Source organism: Cydia pomonella, chromosome 26 (assembly GCF_033807575.1).
Source record: "Cydia pomonella isolate Wapato2018A chromosome 26, ilCydPomo1, whole genome shotgun sequence".
Taxonomy (NCBI): Eukaryota; Metazoa; Arthropoda; class Insecta; order Lepidoptera; family Tortricidae; genus Cydia; species Cydia pomonella.
The window spans coordinates 7,421,900-7,442,066 of NC_084728.1; the positions used below are offsets into that span (position 1 = coordinate 7,421,900).

Below are 20,167 nucleotides of genomic sequence, written 5' to 3' on the forward strand. Positions count from 1 at the left end.
CATTATTCTAGAGTTACCTACGGCGGTTATTATATTTTAGAATATACTGTTACAAAAGCATAAAAATAAGTTTTTGGCAAAAATTTCATTTTTGGTACAAGCTTTTATCGCTGACTGTACTTTTCTTTCCACAGGCAACTAATACTCATCAAGCAAATTATAAAAACCCCAAACACAATTAGGTTGCGTTGTTTTATCACAGAGTTCCTATGTCCACCTCTTGTCTCCATCATCAGATCAGCTCGATGGTACCATAATATTGCAGTGTCACCCGACTTACATATGTATGCAAATTTTCAGCTCAATCGGAAACCGGGAAGTGGATCAAATTTAACTTGCAAGATTTGATTACAAACAGACAACGGTCAGGTGAAAGTAAATAAAAGCTTGTAATAATACTCAATTATTTGTTAATTCTGAATTTAATATTTCTAATAACACTTGACATCATTCCGGTTTTGGTTGCATTTTTAATATTTGGCAGGCAATCTAGTACATGTGGTGCAAAGATGCCAGTCATGCTTGCAACTATGGGCAGCCTTTTTTTTTATCATTGTATTCAACAACCGAATTCCGAATTTCTTCCGCTGTCAACTCAATATTCTCACCAGCAGCACTTTTAGTTTGCATAAACATTCGCCAACAGATCTGAAATAAAACAGGATCCGCCATTTTGGCCATCCAGTCATCAACTTCGTCCTCTTGTGCGATGTCTTTTTGAAACATCAATTCTTTCGTGAGCATGTTTAGGAAATTAATAGGTGATGGTGTAGGGAAAGCTTGGCTCGCTTCGTAGTTTAGTTCAGAGAGTATCTCGAGGAAGTCTCGTTGACCTTCCATCGAGATGAACTTGTAACACAGGAGATTTAGTGGACGGAAGCCCCTGTAAATGAAATGTTTTCTTTATTATATTTGTGTCGGAGCCATAGCAAAATAAATAGCTACTACAGAAACATCTGTACTTTTAAACCTAGCTGACATTATCTTTCTTTCGAGTCAGGGGCTTTTCTTATCCCACCAAACTGGCGGTGATACCATTAAACTATTATTACTATGAGTTGTTGCCAGCCGACAACAAACTATGGAAGCGGAGCGTGATTCTCGCGACGTAAATGCGTAAGCGCCATGAATTTCCCAGCGCTTACGACGATCTGCGTAGCGTTAGGACTTCGGGATACTCACGCTGCCGTCTGTGGTGATATACCAAGTAGCTGTCTATGTGCGGTGCCAGTGCTATCTTAAATACGCGAGAGGAGCTGACGTCCACGGTCGTAACTTGCGGAATGCCCACAGACTATTGGGTGTTAAGCATTTTTAAGCATGATAGCCAATAAGTTTGATTGTCCTCTTATGTGCAAAATGAGCCAGAGGACTAAATCACTTTTATTAATTTATTATTAGCGTTAGTAAACTAACATGTAGATTAAGTTCAAAACTAACAATTATGTGGACCATTATGTTGTCTATAATAAATAAATAATAATAATAATAATAGGTTAGCCAAGTCAGCGAAACTAACCCACGTGATGGGGCCGATTGTGTACAACAGACTGCCGGGTCATGCCACGAAAGCGCCATCATTAATAAGCTTTAAAACACGACTCAAGAGATATTTATCGAGTACGAAAGTACAGGCGCGGATACAAGGGGGGGGGCATAGGGGCAATGGCCCCCCCCTAAAACCCTGGCTCTCACATTACTAAATTGAGTAACATTTTTTTTACCTTATTTTCTGTGCAAAAATATATGATTTTCTCAAAATGGCCCCCCCCTAAGCCAAATCTTGTATCCGCGCCTGCGAAAGTAAGTAGTACCTAAACTTAAATTTTCAATTTATATTATTAATGTAATCTACCTTTGTAAAATGATACAAATCATGTTTGGTAATTATTTTTTAGTTAATTATCCTGTGGCATATAAGATGAACTATTACGAATAAAGACATGATATGATATGATATGATACGGAAGAGTGATAGAGAGAGATGACATACGCTACGGAGAGTTAACGATTTTCACGTTGGCTACACGGCCTGGTCGTGGTCGGATGGTTTTTTTTTATTCTATAAAATATCTTAGGTGTGGCTTCCCTATATGAAGTAATAAATAACTCAATATGTGATATCTACATTTACAATTTGATATGATTGAATTTGAAACAGTAAATCATAAGTTCACAGGCCCAAGTTTAGCGGGTGGTAGCCGAGTGGATATGACGTCCGACTTTCAATCCGGAGGTTGTGGGTTCAAATCCTGGCTCGTACCAATGAGTTTTTCGGAACTTATGTACGAAATGTCATTTGATATTTACCACTAGCTTTTTCGGTTCAGGAAAACATCGTGAGGAAACCTGCATACATCTACGAAGATATTCAAAGGTGTATGTGAAGTCCCCAATCCGCATTGGGCTAGCGTGGGCCCTCTTGTACATGAGAGGAGGCCTGTGCCCAGCAGTGGGACGTAAGTATATAGGCTGAATTATTATTATTTGTATGTCTCTTACAAATTCTCGGGACCATGGGGTCCCGGGCATTTGGAAGGCGTGCGTAGGGCCGAAGCCAACACGTAGAGGCCCCTTGTAATAAGACAATTTACTCTAAAAAGTTTTATAGTATAGATCTCATGATCATGGGTACAGTTGTTAAATCACAGAATTACTTACTTACTAATCCAGGTGGAGTGGTCTGCTGACATGGCCGGGAAATTCACTGTTATCACTGACCCGACACAAAAATTAAAAGGGTTCGACTCCCCCGCAAACTTTAGTGTCGCCTGAACAGATTGAGGACGGGGCATGGCTTTTGCAACTCTCTTACTTACAAATGAGGCTGGAAGGTTTCTTCTATCTGGAGGGCGGCGAGGAAGAGCAGACAACTGAACATATATCATCCGGCGCTGCCCCTTCACTCTTATACTGGACCAGCTGAAGATTTGGTCTCCGTCACTCCTGACCTGATTACCTGGCTTAACAACCTTAAGGCAATACTTTGATAGTCCTTCAACTGTGCATGCCATACGATTAATAACTTACTTCTCTCTGGTAACGCTTTGGGTCTGTATAAGCACGATGTCACTTGGAAGCCTTGTGACTGCGGGAAGACTAGACGGTTCAAGTGCCTGAAAAAACTGAAACTTTAGGAAAAAAGTACCAATAACCAGAGGTCAATTTTTATGACACTTTATTTTACAACTGACACCGACTGACGTTTTGGTTGTTAACCAGTCAATTATGGATAATTGGCTATAAGTACCTCACTTATAAAAATCTTCGGTTTCTCCTGAAGAGTAGAAGGCTGGTTGCTAAGGAAATAGTTCAGCACATCCCACTCTTGCACGCAGTTTTCTCTTTCTGTCGTATTTTCATCTGGACACGACAACGTCGCGACAGCGACTGCGCCAAAGGTTGAGAAATCTTGCTGGAAAACTGAAAACCGTAATATTTGTTTAATACCACACCAACCACTATAATATTCCTGCCTGTGAAGACGATGGTCCTGGGTTCAAATTCCAGTAAGGGCATTTATTTGTACGACGAACACGGATATTTATTCCCGAGTCATGGATATTTTATATATGTGTATGTTATTGTCTTCAGTTGCCGCCATAAATACTCATGAAATAAAACCATGTAAACGGATTACATCGTGTATAATCAATCAAAATATATCCCGACGTGTCGAATTCTTTACAGCGTCTGTGGTCAACTGGAGACGGAGGAAAAAGAGCATCATCTTTGCAAAAGTACACTGCAAAACTACCCACATAATTATCTACCCAAAAATAGTGAACCAATAGTTTAAATTTTAAGGCTGGCTTTTTGTGCACGTACGGTCACAAGTATAGGTCGATTCTCGAAAGCTGGCACGAATGGAATGGACTTTCATTCGAGTGATACCTATCAGTATTCAGTCAAGGCTCCGTCACATTGACGCGGAAGCGTTCCGGAGCGGTCGCGGAGCGGGGCGGTAGCAGAGGGCCTACCGCGAACCACATTCGACGTGTTGCCTCTCTGTCGCACTTGTAAATTCACACGTAAGTGTGACAGGAAGACTACACGTCGAACGTGGTTTGCGGTAGGCCCTCAGGGCGGGTGGTGAATTGAAAGCGTTTTGATCGCGGACCCGCATTGCAACTGCGTTGTAACTTATAAGAGTTGTAAGTTACCTACGGCTACGGGTAGGCGGGCGCAGGCAGTTGGCGGTACAAAGTCGTCCGAGATGAACTCGTTGGACAAGGAAGAACTTTTATTAGTTTTGGCACTAAATCCAAAAAAAGAAAGACGTGGGTTTACGACATGAATACAAATTGAGAAGAATATGGTGAATCTCCCACAACCTCAATTTATAAATGTAATTATGTAATATTTGTATCTTAAATCATATAGACATGAATATTGTCTAACACACTAAATCAGTTTCTCCGTAACATCCATAGCTCATAACGTTCTGTGCATCCTCAGTTGCGCGGTCCGCAAACCCCGTCGGTTCCGCTACCGCGTCAATGTGATGGAGCCTTTAGAGTTAGAGCCACCATTTTATTGATTAACGTGATACACACATGGATCTTTTCATTCACTCATTCGTTCTTTTCCTGCCAGCTCTTGTGAATCGACCTGTACCAATAGGCAAGTTGCATAACAATCTCTATTATTTTTTTATTTCATGAGAAAAACCTCATGTTAGTTTCCACTTAGAAAGTACCCGTTCGGATTAGAAAATATTACTCAAATGTTCTTAACTGTAGACGACTGTTTCATTACAAGCTTTAATTTAACTTGCCCTGTTAGCATGTGTGTATGTTAGTGTAGGTCAAATCTCGGAAGCTAAATTTGACCCACTTTTCGATTTCCGATTGAGCTGAAATTTTGCAATAAGTATGTAAATTGGATGAGAATGGAATATTATCATGATACGTAGCTGATCTGATGATGGAGACAGGAGGTGGCCTCTGTGATAAAACAACGTGTTTTGTGTTTGGGGTTTTTAGAATTGTCTCGATGAGTATTAGTTGCCTGTGGAAAGATCAGTACAGACAGCGATAAAAGCTTGTACCAAAAATGTTTATTTTATTTTATTTTAGTATATGGAAAACCAACAGCGCTATATATATCTAGAACTTCCAATAGAATTACAGAGCCAATTACAGGTTCTCACTTATAGAAATACAATAAATTATAAAAAGTGTTTGCCCATCTTAATTTACACATACAAGTTCCTACAGCATAAGAACAGATCTATATATATATATATATATATATATATATATATATATATATATATATCCTGTGAGTACATATTCAATAATGCACCGAGCCTTGTCCTGCGCCAGAATTAAACCAAAAACTTATTTACTTTTTTATTTTATTTTGCCAAAAACTTATTTGTTTTAACACTTTTAGATCGTGTCATTCACGAAGACGCGTGCCTTGACACGGTGTATTGTCATGTTATTAAATGTTAGATTTGATTATTATATAGATATTTTGTCATTATAATACATTTTTCTAGATTAAATAAGCTAACTATAGTATTAAAAGTATTTGTAACGATCGATCACGTGAAGAGTCACGTGATCGATCCCTCCATCTTAAATATTGAACGAGCATTCGGGAGGGGACATTCGAACGATGACAGTCGAACGATGACAGTCGATGCAAATTACAAGTGATTACGTTGATTGTATTATTAGCAGGTCAGTACGTTTTGTTTTGTTAGAACTCGATACAATATAATTGCTTGTCTGAGCGACAAGCGTACTACTGTCGTGTGGTTAGTTAGATTGGAAGAGGTTATATTCATTGTGCCAAATAAATGTATTTTGATCACACCTACCGTTCTTTTAATATTATGGTTAGACCCCTTATATCTCAGAAGTGAGGATAGGCGAGTATTTTAACAAATCACTCGTTTATCCCGCCTGCAAAAGTTAATTAATCGGCCCTGGCACAATGAATACAATTACTGACGCATAACGACTGATGATATTGTTTGTCTATGTTTGACCACTTATTTTGACTAATAATTTTTTTATGTGAGGTTAGTGCTCACACTTAAATAATGTTAGCTTATAAGACAACTAAATAAATAAAAATAGTAAACGAAATAATAAAATATTGTAATGTAAGAACATCATAAAACTGAATTAGCTTACGTGAGAAATATTAAACGAGTGCATACGTTAAAATTAAAACGTATGCTTGTCAGGACAAGGTCAGGACAGGTCCTGAGTTGTTAGGACAAAAATAACAGTTACATATTTTACACTAGATAATTATAATTTCCTCCTCCTACTTGCATCGGTTTCCTCATCACTGAAGGTAGTTGCCACTTCGAGGGAACAGTTTCTCTTTGACAATTTACCGCCACCTCCATCTGTCGCCAAATGTAGGGCACCGTGGAGCCCGGATTGGTGGCGTGGAGCGTGGATTAATTTCCAATAAATCCAATAAGTAAAATATAAAACCTAAGGTTGATTGTTGCATTTTAATTAGAATATTTTCATTTTTACTTCATTATACAATTAATTTCAATTACAACGGTCTGATTTAATAATGTTTTGATTGGTTCGCAATCAGCGACGGAATATATATATATATATATATATATAGACAACGCTCTCCATAGAAAATACCAGCCATACTGACACTGACAGCTACCCCTTCACCGTGAATATATCCTTGCAGCTTTGAATTATATTCAATAAACTAATTCCTGCTATTAAACAAAGTTGTGATTGATCAATAAAAGTTTTGATTGCCTATAATAAAATTCTATGCGTCAAACCGTTGTTGCGTTACAATATTTTGGCGTTGTCAAATCTTACAATAATTATACTAAGATGGAACCAATTCATATAAATTATTGTTTGACGCGTATTTATTGTCAAGATTAGGCATGTTTATACTTTATAAGTGTATGTCGGTACATACAAAATTTGAAACGTAATGTTAATATGTATTATGTATTTTGGAACAATGAAAGTACATACAAAATTTTATAAAATGCCAGTGTTGAATGTTTCCCGAGTTTAATATACGTTTTTAGTTATGTATCAATAAAATGTAAATAATACAAAACAACAACGCAATATGGAAAGAAACCTGAAGTTAAAATATTATAAGTGAGACGACGTTTTATTTTAATATTTTGAAATTTAATAAAGTATTTAACTATTTATCATACGACCTTTTGTTGGGATGTTACTAGATTCAATTGAACTCTCCGAGATATTTTCAGTACGTGCCATCTGAAATATTATTCTTAACTGAATATATTGTTTTGTTTTAAATATAATACATATGAAATAACCAAAAATATAAGTAAGCGTAAGAACAACCTTATCTTCAAGTCCCACTTATCCATTTTCTGTCTGATAGTAATAAATTTCTTTGAAATGTACGCTACAAATTCGCGTGTTTGGCTAGGGAACCAAGTGAATCAACCTGGTGCCTGCCTGTTTAAAGTAACAGCATTTTTGTCCAAAGAATTTTCTGTTCCGGTCAGGGATTGTGCAACCGGTTTTATTTAATACCTGTAAATAAATTCTCAAACTAATACCGCTATAAAAAGAATAGCTATATTCCTATTAGAGGTATTGTTTTGATTTTGCTTTTGTTTTTACCGTTATATATAGACTATTTACAATATTAAATACCTTTATTCAATACCGCCATTCATTTTACTTGAAAGGTAAGATGTCAATCAGACACTACTACTAAATCACAACAAATAGGTCTAATACTGTAACGTTACGTGATAATATTTTGCATAGCTGGCTGAAGTGTAGTAGTAGTACCTAGATTAATATTATTTGTTTCTGAAAGTAAATTATTTAAGTAACGATGTCCTTCATTTTTATTCGCAAAGGAAAAGCCTTGCCAAAGTACTAAGTCTGAAATATTCTGACAATTTAGCAATACGCAAAGCGCAACATCTTCGAAGTCACAAATAAAGGAGTGTATTGACATTGACATGTATAACCGGTAATGGTTTTTAAGGGTAAAATGTCAAATACAGATATTGTTGTCTAATGGCAAAATCACTAATAGACATGAGTACCGTTATTGATTATACCTGTAATCAAAGCTTTAGTGATAAAAATTGCGAAATACAACTATAACCGGTTATACCTAATTTAAAACCGGTAGTCAGAATACCGGTAACGATCCTTGGTTCCGGTTCTTTGTGAAACTTGAATAAATAAAACAGGAAGTTTATCGGCAAGAAATTTGCACCGTACTTGATATTTTACATAAGAACAAGTAATTGGAGTTCCTTTAAAGTAAAATGTTGCATAACGCCATCTCATTCTGTCACCCCGTATCAAAGTATGCCCAAAAGGGCATGAGTTATTATGAAACTAATACATTTAGTTACGACATTTGGTTTAGCGTATTAGTCTACAACAGTCTGTTAATTTAAATAATTATTTATCATGTTTAGGAATTAAACTTACACAAACCAATTAATCCCATTCTTCTTCTTGTGTTGTATTGAATTTTTGGTACCAATAAACGCACAATAAGGCATTTGATATAGGTTTCTGAATTAATAATTTTGTATGGGCTGACATGTTATGCCACAGAAGGCTGCTGTCGTACTAAAGCTGTCTAATTCCGCCTAGTACAGTCAATTCACTGATTTAAACCTTCACGATTTTTACACATCTTTAACTTATACAAATGGGACTTAATCGCTTAAGTTTTAAATTTACCTCCGACGTTTCAAGGACGGTGTTGTCGGAGAAGACTGGCTAAAGTTGACATCAACATTTACATTAGAAAATCGCGCGAGTTTTTCGAACTACCCGCACATTCGATTCGTTTTCGGCACAGTAGCCGAGGGGTCATTTTTGAGCCCAAGTCAGTCTTTTATAGTTATTCTAGTTCGATGTTCGCAATAAAATGGTTTTTTTTATTGTACTTTTATTGAAAAAAATATATTTTTATGTTATGCTTAAAGCTAGATGCGTGATGGTGTGGCAATGATGCAAACTTGCCTATTCTTTTTATTAGTTTTTTTTATTGTTCGAATTCCCTAGGTGAGCTTGAGTTTGCTCGTCTTACATTTATATGAACAAATTGAATAGTTGTTTATTCAAATAGTGATCAAATTATTGGTATAAAGAAAATAAACGATATGATAAATAAATCAATAATAAATCTATATAATAGATTCATATACATAAATACCTTGTGATGTTAGGATAATTTTAACGTAACATGACGAGGGGAATTAAGATGATTTTTATAAGAAAAATAATGAAACCGTTTTGACGCGGCCTGAGACGTTTTTTCAGGCTGCGAAAAACACTAATAATTGATGCAAATTTAGAGTTTTGATATAGTGTAGATATTTCATGCTGCTGAAAATAACTGAAACTTGTTAAAATTTCAAATCTCATATATTGTGTAGAGATTCATTCATAACGGCCTGAAACGATATTTAAGGCTGCTGATGGCGACTGAAACTCGTGATAAATTCCAATGTTTTGACATTGCGTAAGGTATCATTAGAAATGGCTTGAAACGATATTTCAGGCTACTGAAAACGACTAAAACTTGATTTAAAATTAATATATTTTTATATAGTGTAGAGTTTTATCAGAAAGGACCTGACATGTTGCTTCCTGAAAACTCTCAGGACTTGATGAAATTTAATAAATTGGGAGGGGTGATATTTCGGGCTGTTACAGCTTGTTGGAAATGCTAATATTATAGTTTTAATGGTATTAGAAATTAATAATAAAACTTAACTGAAATCAAGGTATCCTGTCGGCTGATAGAGCTCTTTTAAAATAACAACGTGTTTTCTACCTAATCATATTTTAAGCATATGTTGCAAAATGCCGCATCGTAATGTTTTTGTAAGGACGATTAAAAATTTGAATGAACAATGATATTATCCGAACAAATCTAAGTTTCAGTGATGGACGCAAATGACGATAAGGTCAGCAATAATGGGCGCAGAGAGAAGCGCAGCTCCGATCATAATGTCGCGGAAGTGGACGTTAACGAATGTGAGATTCGGGAACGTCCAACGCCTTAATCATCTGCCATGCCAAGTGAGGGAGCGGAAGGGAGCCTGAAAGGTAGGCAAAGCCGCAAACACTTGCTGCATGATGAAGAGTATGATTGCGAGTTACGGTGTGAGAGAGCGCCACGTTCACGAACACCAAATTTGGGTCCAGACATGTTCCGTGCAGTTGAAGCATGTCGCCATAGACGCCCGGGCGCGCAAGAAATTGCGGATGGTAGTGGAGCTCCTCTTATGAAGACAACTAGCATAATTATAAGCATCCGCGACATCATGTAAGTCCAATACGGTATGAACGCATGGAGAGAAAGAGGCTCTATGTTTATAGTAGTAGTTCTGATGACGACTATCGTGTAACCTCTAAACATAAAAGGTTGTACTCTCACTCTCCATGCGTCGATCGTGTCGTAGATAGTAAGTAGACAACCTGAATGAATCTGGTGAAAATACTATAAGTAAATTTCTAATCATCGTAAAGATGTTGAAGAGATGAAGATTCTCGAGTTCGATCCAATATCGAAAGATCAAACCATTCCTACATGGCTTACAAAAGTAGAGGAGTGTGCTGAGACTTACGGGTTGGCAGAGAAAGAGATTATACATTTCACGCTTCTGAAACTTACAGGTCTTGCTAAATGTTGGTACCAGGGTCTCAGCACTAACCTATACACGTGGTCAGAGTGGAAAAGGAAGCTTGTAGAATTATTTCCAAGTCGTGATGATTACACGGAAGTTTTAATAACTATGCTGTCCAAGAAAGCTCGATATGGAGATTCACTTGAGCACTATTACTATGATAAACTTAATTAATTATTATTTTATTATTATCTTTATTTGTCTTGGGTGTTAAGTTAGTAAAGGTAAAATTAAAAAAAAAAAAAAAACATACGAAGATATTGGGACGACGACACTGAAAGTCCAAATGGAATGGGTCTGAGTAATCATCATGGCTAGTTAGCATGGCTAATAGTCTAGGATATAGGTAATTTAGATTAATTGATATTTTTTGTGAATATTGCACTATTGTTATAAAATAAATGCTTTCGATTAGGCTTTGTAGACGTTAATAAATTAAATTATAATTCAAATTAAGTTATGTGAGCTGTATACTTTATGAAACTGCTAGCTTAACAGTCTAGGCATGATTCATTTATTTAGTATAGATTTCATGTTGACACTTGGAGAGACAGTACACCTCCAAATCTTATTAGTATTAGTACTCTGACATTGGGGACCTTTTACATCTCCAGATTTAATGTATTATTTACCATAGAGACAATATGTCTCTGTTTTACTGTAGTCATTATTTATTTTAAGATAATTATAATGTAATGTTTACCTAGGTATTGGCCGTTGTATTTGTAAATGTTGTTATATTTTTTCATGTCACTACATGATGTTACTATAAATGTTGTATTGACTTGTAAAAGAGTCCTTGAGGTCTACTTGCAGATTTACTTTTAGAATTTTGAAATTCGTATTGCTTAGTTAAAATACTTTATTTTGTAATATACTGATATGAAACGAGTAAATCTAAAATGTAACCTAATGGTAAATGTAGGTGAGCAAAGGGACTTGCTCTAGCAGGATGGCCGAGCTGTAAGGATACTGTTTAGTTTATATAGATATTTTGTCATTATAATACATTTTTCTAGATTAAATAAGCTAACTATAGTATTAAAAGTATTTGTAACGATCGATCACGTGAAGAGTCACGTGATCGATCCCTCCATCTTAAATATTGAACGAGCATTCGGGAGGGGACATTCGAACGATGACAGTCGAACGATGACAGTCGATGCAAATTACAAGTGATTACGTTGATTGTATTATTAGCAGGTCAGTACGTTTTGTTTTGTTAGAACTCGATACAATATAATTGCTTGTCTGAGCGACAAGCGTACTATTGTCGTGTGGTTAGTTAGATTGGAAGAGGTTATATTCATTGTGCCAAATAAATGTATTTTGATCACACCTACCGTTCTTTTAATATTATGGTTAGACCCCTTATATGATAAATCTGGCCGACATCGAGGGTGTCACGAACCAGGGATCGGAAACCGGTATTTTTTGTATGGGAACGAAAACGGTATTTTTTCGTTCTTTGTTAATTAAGGTGACTGTGGGCAAGACCGGCATACTTTATTTATTTTTTACTTTGGAGTATTCTAGCTCCGTTAATTATTCTTTTACGTGATCGCTTGTAATCACATACGATGAAGAATTTCATAAATAATAGTTAAGCTATAGTGACAGATCATTTTAATCATAAATTAAGCAAACACAATAGTATTTTTAAAAATTCGGCGAGTAGACGGACTTCCCGTGTAGTTTAAGGTAAGTCCGTCTAGTAACGATATCAGCCATACTATGGGTGCTTATGTGTTCGTATTCGAATCCTTACAAAGAATGAAACAAGACAATGAAAAGTGTACTCTAAACTTGTTCATATAGGGTTTAGATTCGAAATAAACACAATTTTTCTTATTAAAAGGTAAGTCCGGCATATATTACGTAAATGGGGTGGTAAACCTTTTTTGGAAAATAATTATACGTACTTATTTTTTGGACTTCTCAAATAAAATACCAAGTCATTTTAAATTTACTCGTTGTTTTAAATTTACGGAGATCAAAGAGGGTTACATAAATAAACTCATAGTAGCAATTTTAAACTACGAACACCGTTTAAGTTTAAATCAAATAGTGATTGGCAAATCAAACTCCATAACACAAGTAGGTACCCTACATACGTAAATTTTCAGGATAAGTAAGGCGAAGAACCCACGTCACATAGCGGCGTGGCACGCGCTGTACAGCGTTGGCGTGGCGCATAACCTTGTATCACGGAGTAGGCAAAACGCCTAAACCACGATAAGTACAATAAATGTTCCGAAATAAAAAATACGTACGGACTGATATGGCTGCAATGATTTTAATCTTCAAAAGTGTCAAGAAAATATCACTGTACAACCGTATTCTAAAATTCAAGAGGAGTAAAAAGGGTAATAGTATGTGTCATAGGTATAATAATATAACATATGAAGGCGATGATCATGGGTTCGAATCCCGGTAGGGGCATTTGCTTGTATAATCTACACAGATATTTGTTCCTCCAGTCATGTTTGTTTTTGATGTATTTATCTATATAAGTTTGTATATGTCGTCGCTTAGCACCAATAGTAAAAGCTAAGCTATGCTTAGTTTGCGGCCAATATTTATTTATTTAGTTACTTAATAGGTATTTTCTTATTTGTATTTTCGGTTACATAGTGCTGAGGATGAAGAACACATTTCTTTAGTAGTTTCGAGATTAAAATTGTTAATAAACACAAAACACAAATATCATGCGCAATGTCGTAAAGATGCGTATCTGTAGTAACCTTATATAATCGTAATAAATAATACTGAAGCCATTTAACAGTTGGTAACCTCTGATTCAAGGAAAGTCCGGCATATGACGGACTTGCCTGGTGCATAGTAGACGGACTTTCCAACTTAGCAAAATTTTAATGTGATGAATGATGGAACGTATAATTACAAAACTAAGCCAATATCTGATAAGTTAAACACATAATAAAGATTGCCGGGTCTTATTTTACTTACGTAGTCAATTTCTGGTGCAAAATCTTGTCACAAACTATTTTTAGCAATTTTATTTGCAGAGACTGTCGCACTATCACTTCGAGTTCCATACACGTAATGACTTGTTTACGCGGATTGCTCTGAAGTTCGTTGTCACAGCGCCATCTGTTTTATAGTGAGGGAACTAGCGCGAAAAACTGACTTATAAACTCGACGCCAAAGCGGCAAACGCTTTCTAATTCAAAAGTTATAATGTGTTGACGGACTTGCCTTGTAGACGGTCTTGCCCACAGTGACCTTACTTCATTTCTAATTAGGCAATCTAATAACACGAAGTCGTTATCTGAAAACACAACTGAGTCCTACATTTAGAGTATAAAATAAACCGAAATATATGGTTATTTCTATGTTTTTGCAAAAAACCGGTTCCGATCCCTGGCACGAACTATACCTAACTTATTGGCGTCTTTTTAGGGTTCCGTAGCCAAATGGCAAAAAACGGAACCCTTATAGATTCGTCATGTCAGTCTGTCTGTCCGATTCTGTCACAGCCACTTTTTTCCGAAACTATAAGAGCTGTACTGTTCAAACTTAGTAAGTGGATGTATTCTATGAACCGCATTAAAATTTTCACACAAAAATAGAAAAAAAACAATAAATTTTGGGGGTTCCCCATACTTAGAACTGAAACTCAAAAAATCTTTTTTCATCAAACCCATACGTGTGGGGTATCTATGGATAGGTCTTCAAAAATAATATTGAGGTATCTAATATCATTTTTTTCTAAAATGAATAGTTTGCGCGAGAGACACTTCCAAAGTGGTAAAATGTGTGTCCCCCCCCCCCCCCTCCCCCCGTAACTTCTAAAATAACAGAATGAAAAATCTAAAAAAAATATATGATATACATTGCCATGTAAACTTCCACCGAAAATTGGTTTGAACGAGATCTAGTAAGTAGTTTTTTTTAATACGTCATGAAATTAAAAAAAAATTTTTTTTTTCATCATACCCATACGTGTGGGGTATCTATGGATAGGTCTTCAAAAATGATATTAAGGTTTCTAATATCATTTTTTCTTAAATGAATAGTTTGCGCGAGAGAACCTTCCAAAGTGAAAAAAAGTGTGTCCCCCCCCCCCCCCCCTGTAACTTCTAAAATAACAGAATGAAAAATCTAAAAAAAATATATGATATACATTACCATGCAAACTTCCACCGAAAATTGGTTTGAACGAGATCTAGTGAGTAGTTTTTTTTAATACATCATAACATTTAAAAAAAAAAAAAATCATCGAACATATACGTGTGGGGTATCTATGGATAGGTCTTCAAAAATGATATTTAGGTTCCTAATATCATTTTTTTCTAAACTGAATAGTTTGCGCGAGAGACACTTCCAAAGTGGTAAAATGTGTGTCCAAAGTGGTAAAATGTTGAAACAAGATCTAGTAAGTAGATTTTTTTTTAATACGTCTTAAATTGTACGGAACCCTTCATGCGCGAGTCCGACTCGCACTTGGCCGCTTTTTATGTGTCGTAGAAATCGAAACTAACTGTAAGGTTTGGCCATATGTAAACATGCAGAAAAAAAATACCGAGAACATTTCATGGGAACTTTTTTTTTATACTACGTCGGCGGCAAACAAGCATACGGCCCGCCTGATGGTAAGCAGTCTCCGTAGCCTTTGTACGCCTGCAACACCAGAGGAATCACATGCGCGTTGCCGGCCCTAACAACCCTCCCACCCCTCGTTGAGCTCTGGCAACCTTACTCACCGGCAGGAACACAACACTATGAGTAGGGTCTAGTGTTAATGAACTTTGCATTTTTCAAAATAAATAAAGAAATATAGCACATACAACGAGATACAAGAGTGAACTTACACTGGTCAATTTTATGCCAAATCTCGTCTGTGCTACTATGTTCAGTTTCTATGGCCATTAACTGAAATCTGTGGTTTTGAAACGCGTGTAAGAAATATAATGTCATTTCGACATCTGCGTCGCTGTTGTTTATAACTAACATTGCGTTTTTTTCGAATCTGAAACAAAAAACATTAATAATATCAAGGCGTCCAGACGCAGAAGGCGGTAATATTGGACAGAGCGTGTATCGTATCTACGAGTACCTACGTCGGTTCTTCTCTCTGCGGCCCTGACCACCGGCAGCTTGGGCCCTGCCCCTGGCATCACGCTAGGGCAGTTTTTTATTGAGTGTTTATATGTATTTCGTATTGTTTTTGTATCTGCTTTTTTTTTTAATAGCCTATTTTGTGTCCCACTGCTGGGCGAAGTCCTCCCCTTTTTTCCGCTACTCATCACGGTTTGAAGTATGTTCCCGCCAGCAAAAAGCGTCGAGGTCATCCCGCCATCTCTTTGATATATGAGGGCTCCTCTACACGATGGCCCAGCGTAGGCCAGTCCAAGGGACGCAGCTATGCGGTGAAATGAGATAGCAATATCACTTGCTCCCTCTAACGCATAAATGCGTCCCTAGGACTGGCCTACGCTGGGCCATCATGTAGAGGAGCCATTACATTTATATGCATACTGTAAAATACCCTATACTTCGTTTTTGTGAGCATTCGAAAAAGGGTAAACAATCTTGACGCGATTTTTTGCAAGCAAGGATATATATTTACATTCTTTTGGTTTCTTAAGCAGACGCAGTAATTAAAGTAACAATTAAGAATAATTCGCTGAATACTAAAATATAACGAGAGGTCTGAGGTTTACAGCTGTAAAGGCAGAGTCTTGGTGAGTCCATGTAATGTAAAATTGTTACAATAGTAATTACCGGCAATGTAACCCATTTCTCATAAACAATAAAGATTATGATTATTATAACAACCAAATCAGAGAAATTCAGTTGTCGGATGTCAGACCGTCAACATGTCTGAGGATGCCTCGTAGAGAGGCGAAAAACGTGTCGAGATTTATTTTGTACTTTTGGTGGTGGGTTGTTATATTTATTTGAGTATTTATTGTTGCGGTGGGAGGGTGGGAAATTGGGAATATTAATTGCATGTAAAAATACGCAAGTAAGTATAACGGGTTAGCACTGATTGACTAGCACGTTATCTTTTCGCGGATTAGCAAAATAATATTTTTTGCTTCAACAGATTAGGGGGCGTCCATAAATTACGTGAGGTGTTTTTTTCAATTTTCTGACCCTCCCTCCCCCCTTGGTGAGATGTCGTGAGATTTTATTCAACCCCCTCCCCCGTCCCCCAATCTCACGTGAGATTTTTCAGAATGTGGGTTTATTTATTACGTAAACGCGTTGGATTGTTTATTGTAAAAAGAAAAAACAATTTGGTTCGTGCTTTTATTTACGACTAGTTTAAGCATGTACATACAATTTGGATTAAATGGACCAAAATAGTATAATTTTTTTTTTGTTTCAATCAGAGAATAAATTGCGTGATATTTGTCGAGACCCCCCCCCCCTCTCCCCAACGTGAGATTAGATGAGATTTGACTCGACCCCCTCCCCCCTTTAATCATCTTACGTAATTTATGGACGCCCCCTTATGATCAAACTCACCTGTCAAGCTCATACGTATATCTAGCCCTCGTAGTAATTTGTACAACAGGCTCATCATCATCATCATCTGCCACCTCGTGTTGGATGTTGCTGCCACTGTAGTACACGGCACTGTGCTCTTCTAAACTCGGACCTCCTTTTTTATAAATCGGTAGCTCGAAAGGATTTGCGATTTTCACTATGCCTTCAAATTTGTTGTGCGGAGGCATTTTTATTTGTTTTTTTTTTTACACAAAGGTATATTGCTAATGTGTCTATATGTCGTGTTTTTTTTATTTTATAGTGCTCCAGTATTTCGAAAAAGAACTTATTGCGTAAATGCGTATTGAATAATATTGAATATTATTTACATCTTTTGCGAACAGAACTACGAACTACTACCAACGTATTTAATATTGGAAAGACAACTAGTATGGATATTGGATAGGTAATCTATAGCTCTTATCAATGTGTCATATACCTACTTAAATTTGATAAAGTGTATACCGGGTGTTTTCTGATGTAGATTTTACTTATCAAACGATTTGTTTGTCCAAAAAGTTTTAAAAATTAAGAAGTGAAATTAAATATGATTTACAGTAATTAAGTTAAATAAAAATAAATGACGGAAAATCTTGTAAATCTAAGAATATAACGTCAATTATTAATAAATGGTTAATTGAATTGATTTGTCAATTTGTTAGTAATAATAATTTTAATTTATTGATGTCGTTTCTTAGTTACTAGGTCACATGACCCCATGTCATTTGAGAAATAGCTTAATTTGTATTTCCCACCGAAAAAAAATATGAGGGAAAATTTAGAAAAAAGAGCTGCGTTACGTTTCTAGCGTGTAATGGCCTTTATTCTACTTAATGAATTTCCTTGAAATTGATAATGTTAATGACAATTTATCTTATCTTCCTTTCTTTGTGTGTTATGTGGTAGTAAATATCCGCAGCTTATAAAAATAAATATATAAAACCTTGGTCCTTAGCCAAGATGATAATCTTTTGCAGAAAACGTAACTAAACGCATTTCAATACATTATTTACGTGTATCTAGGCGTTTCGTTTCGTTTTCTGCAAACGATTGTCATATTGACAAGCAGAAATGTCTGCGAAAGATGCTATTACCTAAATAAATAAATATTATAGGAACATTCTCACACAAGTTGACTAAGTCCCACACCTAACCTTATAACCACCAGCTTAGAATAAATTTAAAAGTGAAAAAATTACTGACCTAGATCTATACTCCAGCGCTCTGCCAACTAGGCCACCAAGACCTCACCTCAGTTAGCAGAGCGCTGGAGTATCGATCCAGATGCCGTGAGTTCAAGTCTAAACCAGGGCAGTAATTCTTCCTCTATTAAATTAAATTAAAAAAATTGATTGGCATATTGGTTACGTGAGATTAGGTCAGCTGGACCGATAAGCTCACTCTGAACAGACTTAGAAAACGACAAAGTGTAATGGTGGGATCATAACCAGAGGCCGGAATTCTGGTAGCAGTTTGAATAGGGTTGTTTCCATCTACAAATCTTAGGGCAGAATTGTATGCCAATAAATTCTTTTGGATTATAAGAACATGTTAAACTAGTTTTAGGGGACCTGTAATGACCATCTTTTTGTAAATATTGAATTTAAAATATCTTTTGGCACACGTCACGTGACCAAGCTCGAAACGTCATTGAAGATTCTGATGACGTCACAACTCTCGGACTGACACTGTTGACAGTTAGGCGATAATCAACAAATGACAAATGTCAGTTGACAGCTCGTATCTTCTACGTGTGTATGTAGTTATGTGTCAAACCGTAAACTGTGACGTCACACAATTTTCAAAGACCGTTTTGGGCGCGAAAGCATCTTTCAAAATATTTTTTGTTAATTTAACATATTTAAAGCCGTTTTTAGTATAAAAGTTGAATTTTAGGGCAACTTTTAGTTAATATAGAACGTAATACAATCGTTTCAAAAAATTGGAAACAACCCTATTGTCATTAGGGACTTCTCATTTATCGACTTTCGATATACCTATATCGATAAAATGTAGAACACAATTTTTTTTTACACTGAGTCGCTTGGGTGAGGTTCATTGTCCATTGCACGGAGAAACATTGATAATAAAATCGAAAAAAAATCTTAACTTTCATTTGTATTATTACATATTTTTAATCAACTACACCGTCTTACGTTAAAAATCGTTGGAAATATAAAATACAAAACATGACATGTTAGACCATAGAATTTTTAAAGTAAAATTACGTAAAATCCTCCAATTTGCTCTTAAGTGGGCAATACTAAAGTACGTATATAGTTCGTGGCATCCACCATGACGCGCAGATTTGTCAAATCTAACCTTTATTAACATGACAATACGAATCAAGGCACGCGTCTTCTAGCCTATATAATTGTAATGGGGTTGGCAACTGTCAAAGGTTTGCATAGATGGCGCCATCATAGCTTGCCCCTGTCTCTAGTTTTGTTCTATGAGATTCGGCTTAAAGTACTGGAATCCAGGTCACAAAATTCCAAAAAAAAAAACAAGAGTTTGACACAATTCTAGGGATTGACAGGGCAAGCTATGATGGCGCCATCTGTTTAATACTTCGACCGGCCAACCCCATTGGTAATCATGTTATCCTCCGACCGACCGTCCTAGTCTGGGACCGGTCTGAAAACCAGCGCCGGGCATCTCGGCCCAGCACACGCTGAGACTGGAATTCTTTTCCCAATATTTCTGCGTTATTCATATGTATAAATTATTATAATTCTTTTTCTCCTTCTTTATTATGTAATGTTTTATTTTTACTTTTGTTTTATAGTGAACCTGTAATATGTGGCAATAAAAAAAATCTTATTCTCGATATATAATGCGCCAATTAGAGATGACAACGTGAAAGAAAATGCTTATTGTTTGAAAAAACTAACTCCTTAAGTACTCGTATATAGTTTTGAGGTACGATTAATTTTGGTTTGATTTGTATTTTAGGAATGGTGACAGTTTGAAAATTGTATG

General features: G+C 36.2%; 1 protein-coding gene across 1 annotated transcript; it reads right to left on the reverse strand.

The window, feature by feature from the left end:
- Positions 1-393: 393 nt before the first annotated feature.
- Positions 394-17,559, reverse strand: LOC133531893 (uncharacterized). Its single transcript, XM_061870304.1, has 5 exons — positions 17,165-17,559; positions 15,502-15,659; positions 3,251-3,423; positions 3,031-3,116; positions 394-883 (listed from the first exon to the last, which is right to left on the reverse strand). Exons 1-5 carry the CDS (start codon positions 17,371-17,373, stop codon positions 529-531), a joined length of 981 nt encoding a protein of 326 aa, XP_061726288.1. The 5' UTR covers positions 17,374-17,559; the 3' UTR covers positions 394-528.
- Positions 17,560-20,167: the final 2,608 nt, after the last annotated feature.

Excerpts from the sequence above, each read along its gene's own strand:
- LOC133531893 (XM_061870304.1), bottom strand. The coding sequence starts at position 17,373 with ATGCCTCCGCACAACAAATTTGAAGGCATAGTGAAAATCGCAAATCCT. Across the intron at positions 15,660-17,164 it reads TATACGTATGAGCTTGACAG|ATTCGAAAAAAACGCAATGT; the intron begins GTGAGTTTGATC and ends TTTTTGTTTCAG. Across the intron at positions 3,424-15,501 it reads TTGGCATAAAATTGACCAGT|TTTTCCAGCAAGATTTCTCA; the intron begins GTAAGTTCACTC and ends TACGGTTTTCAG.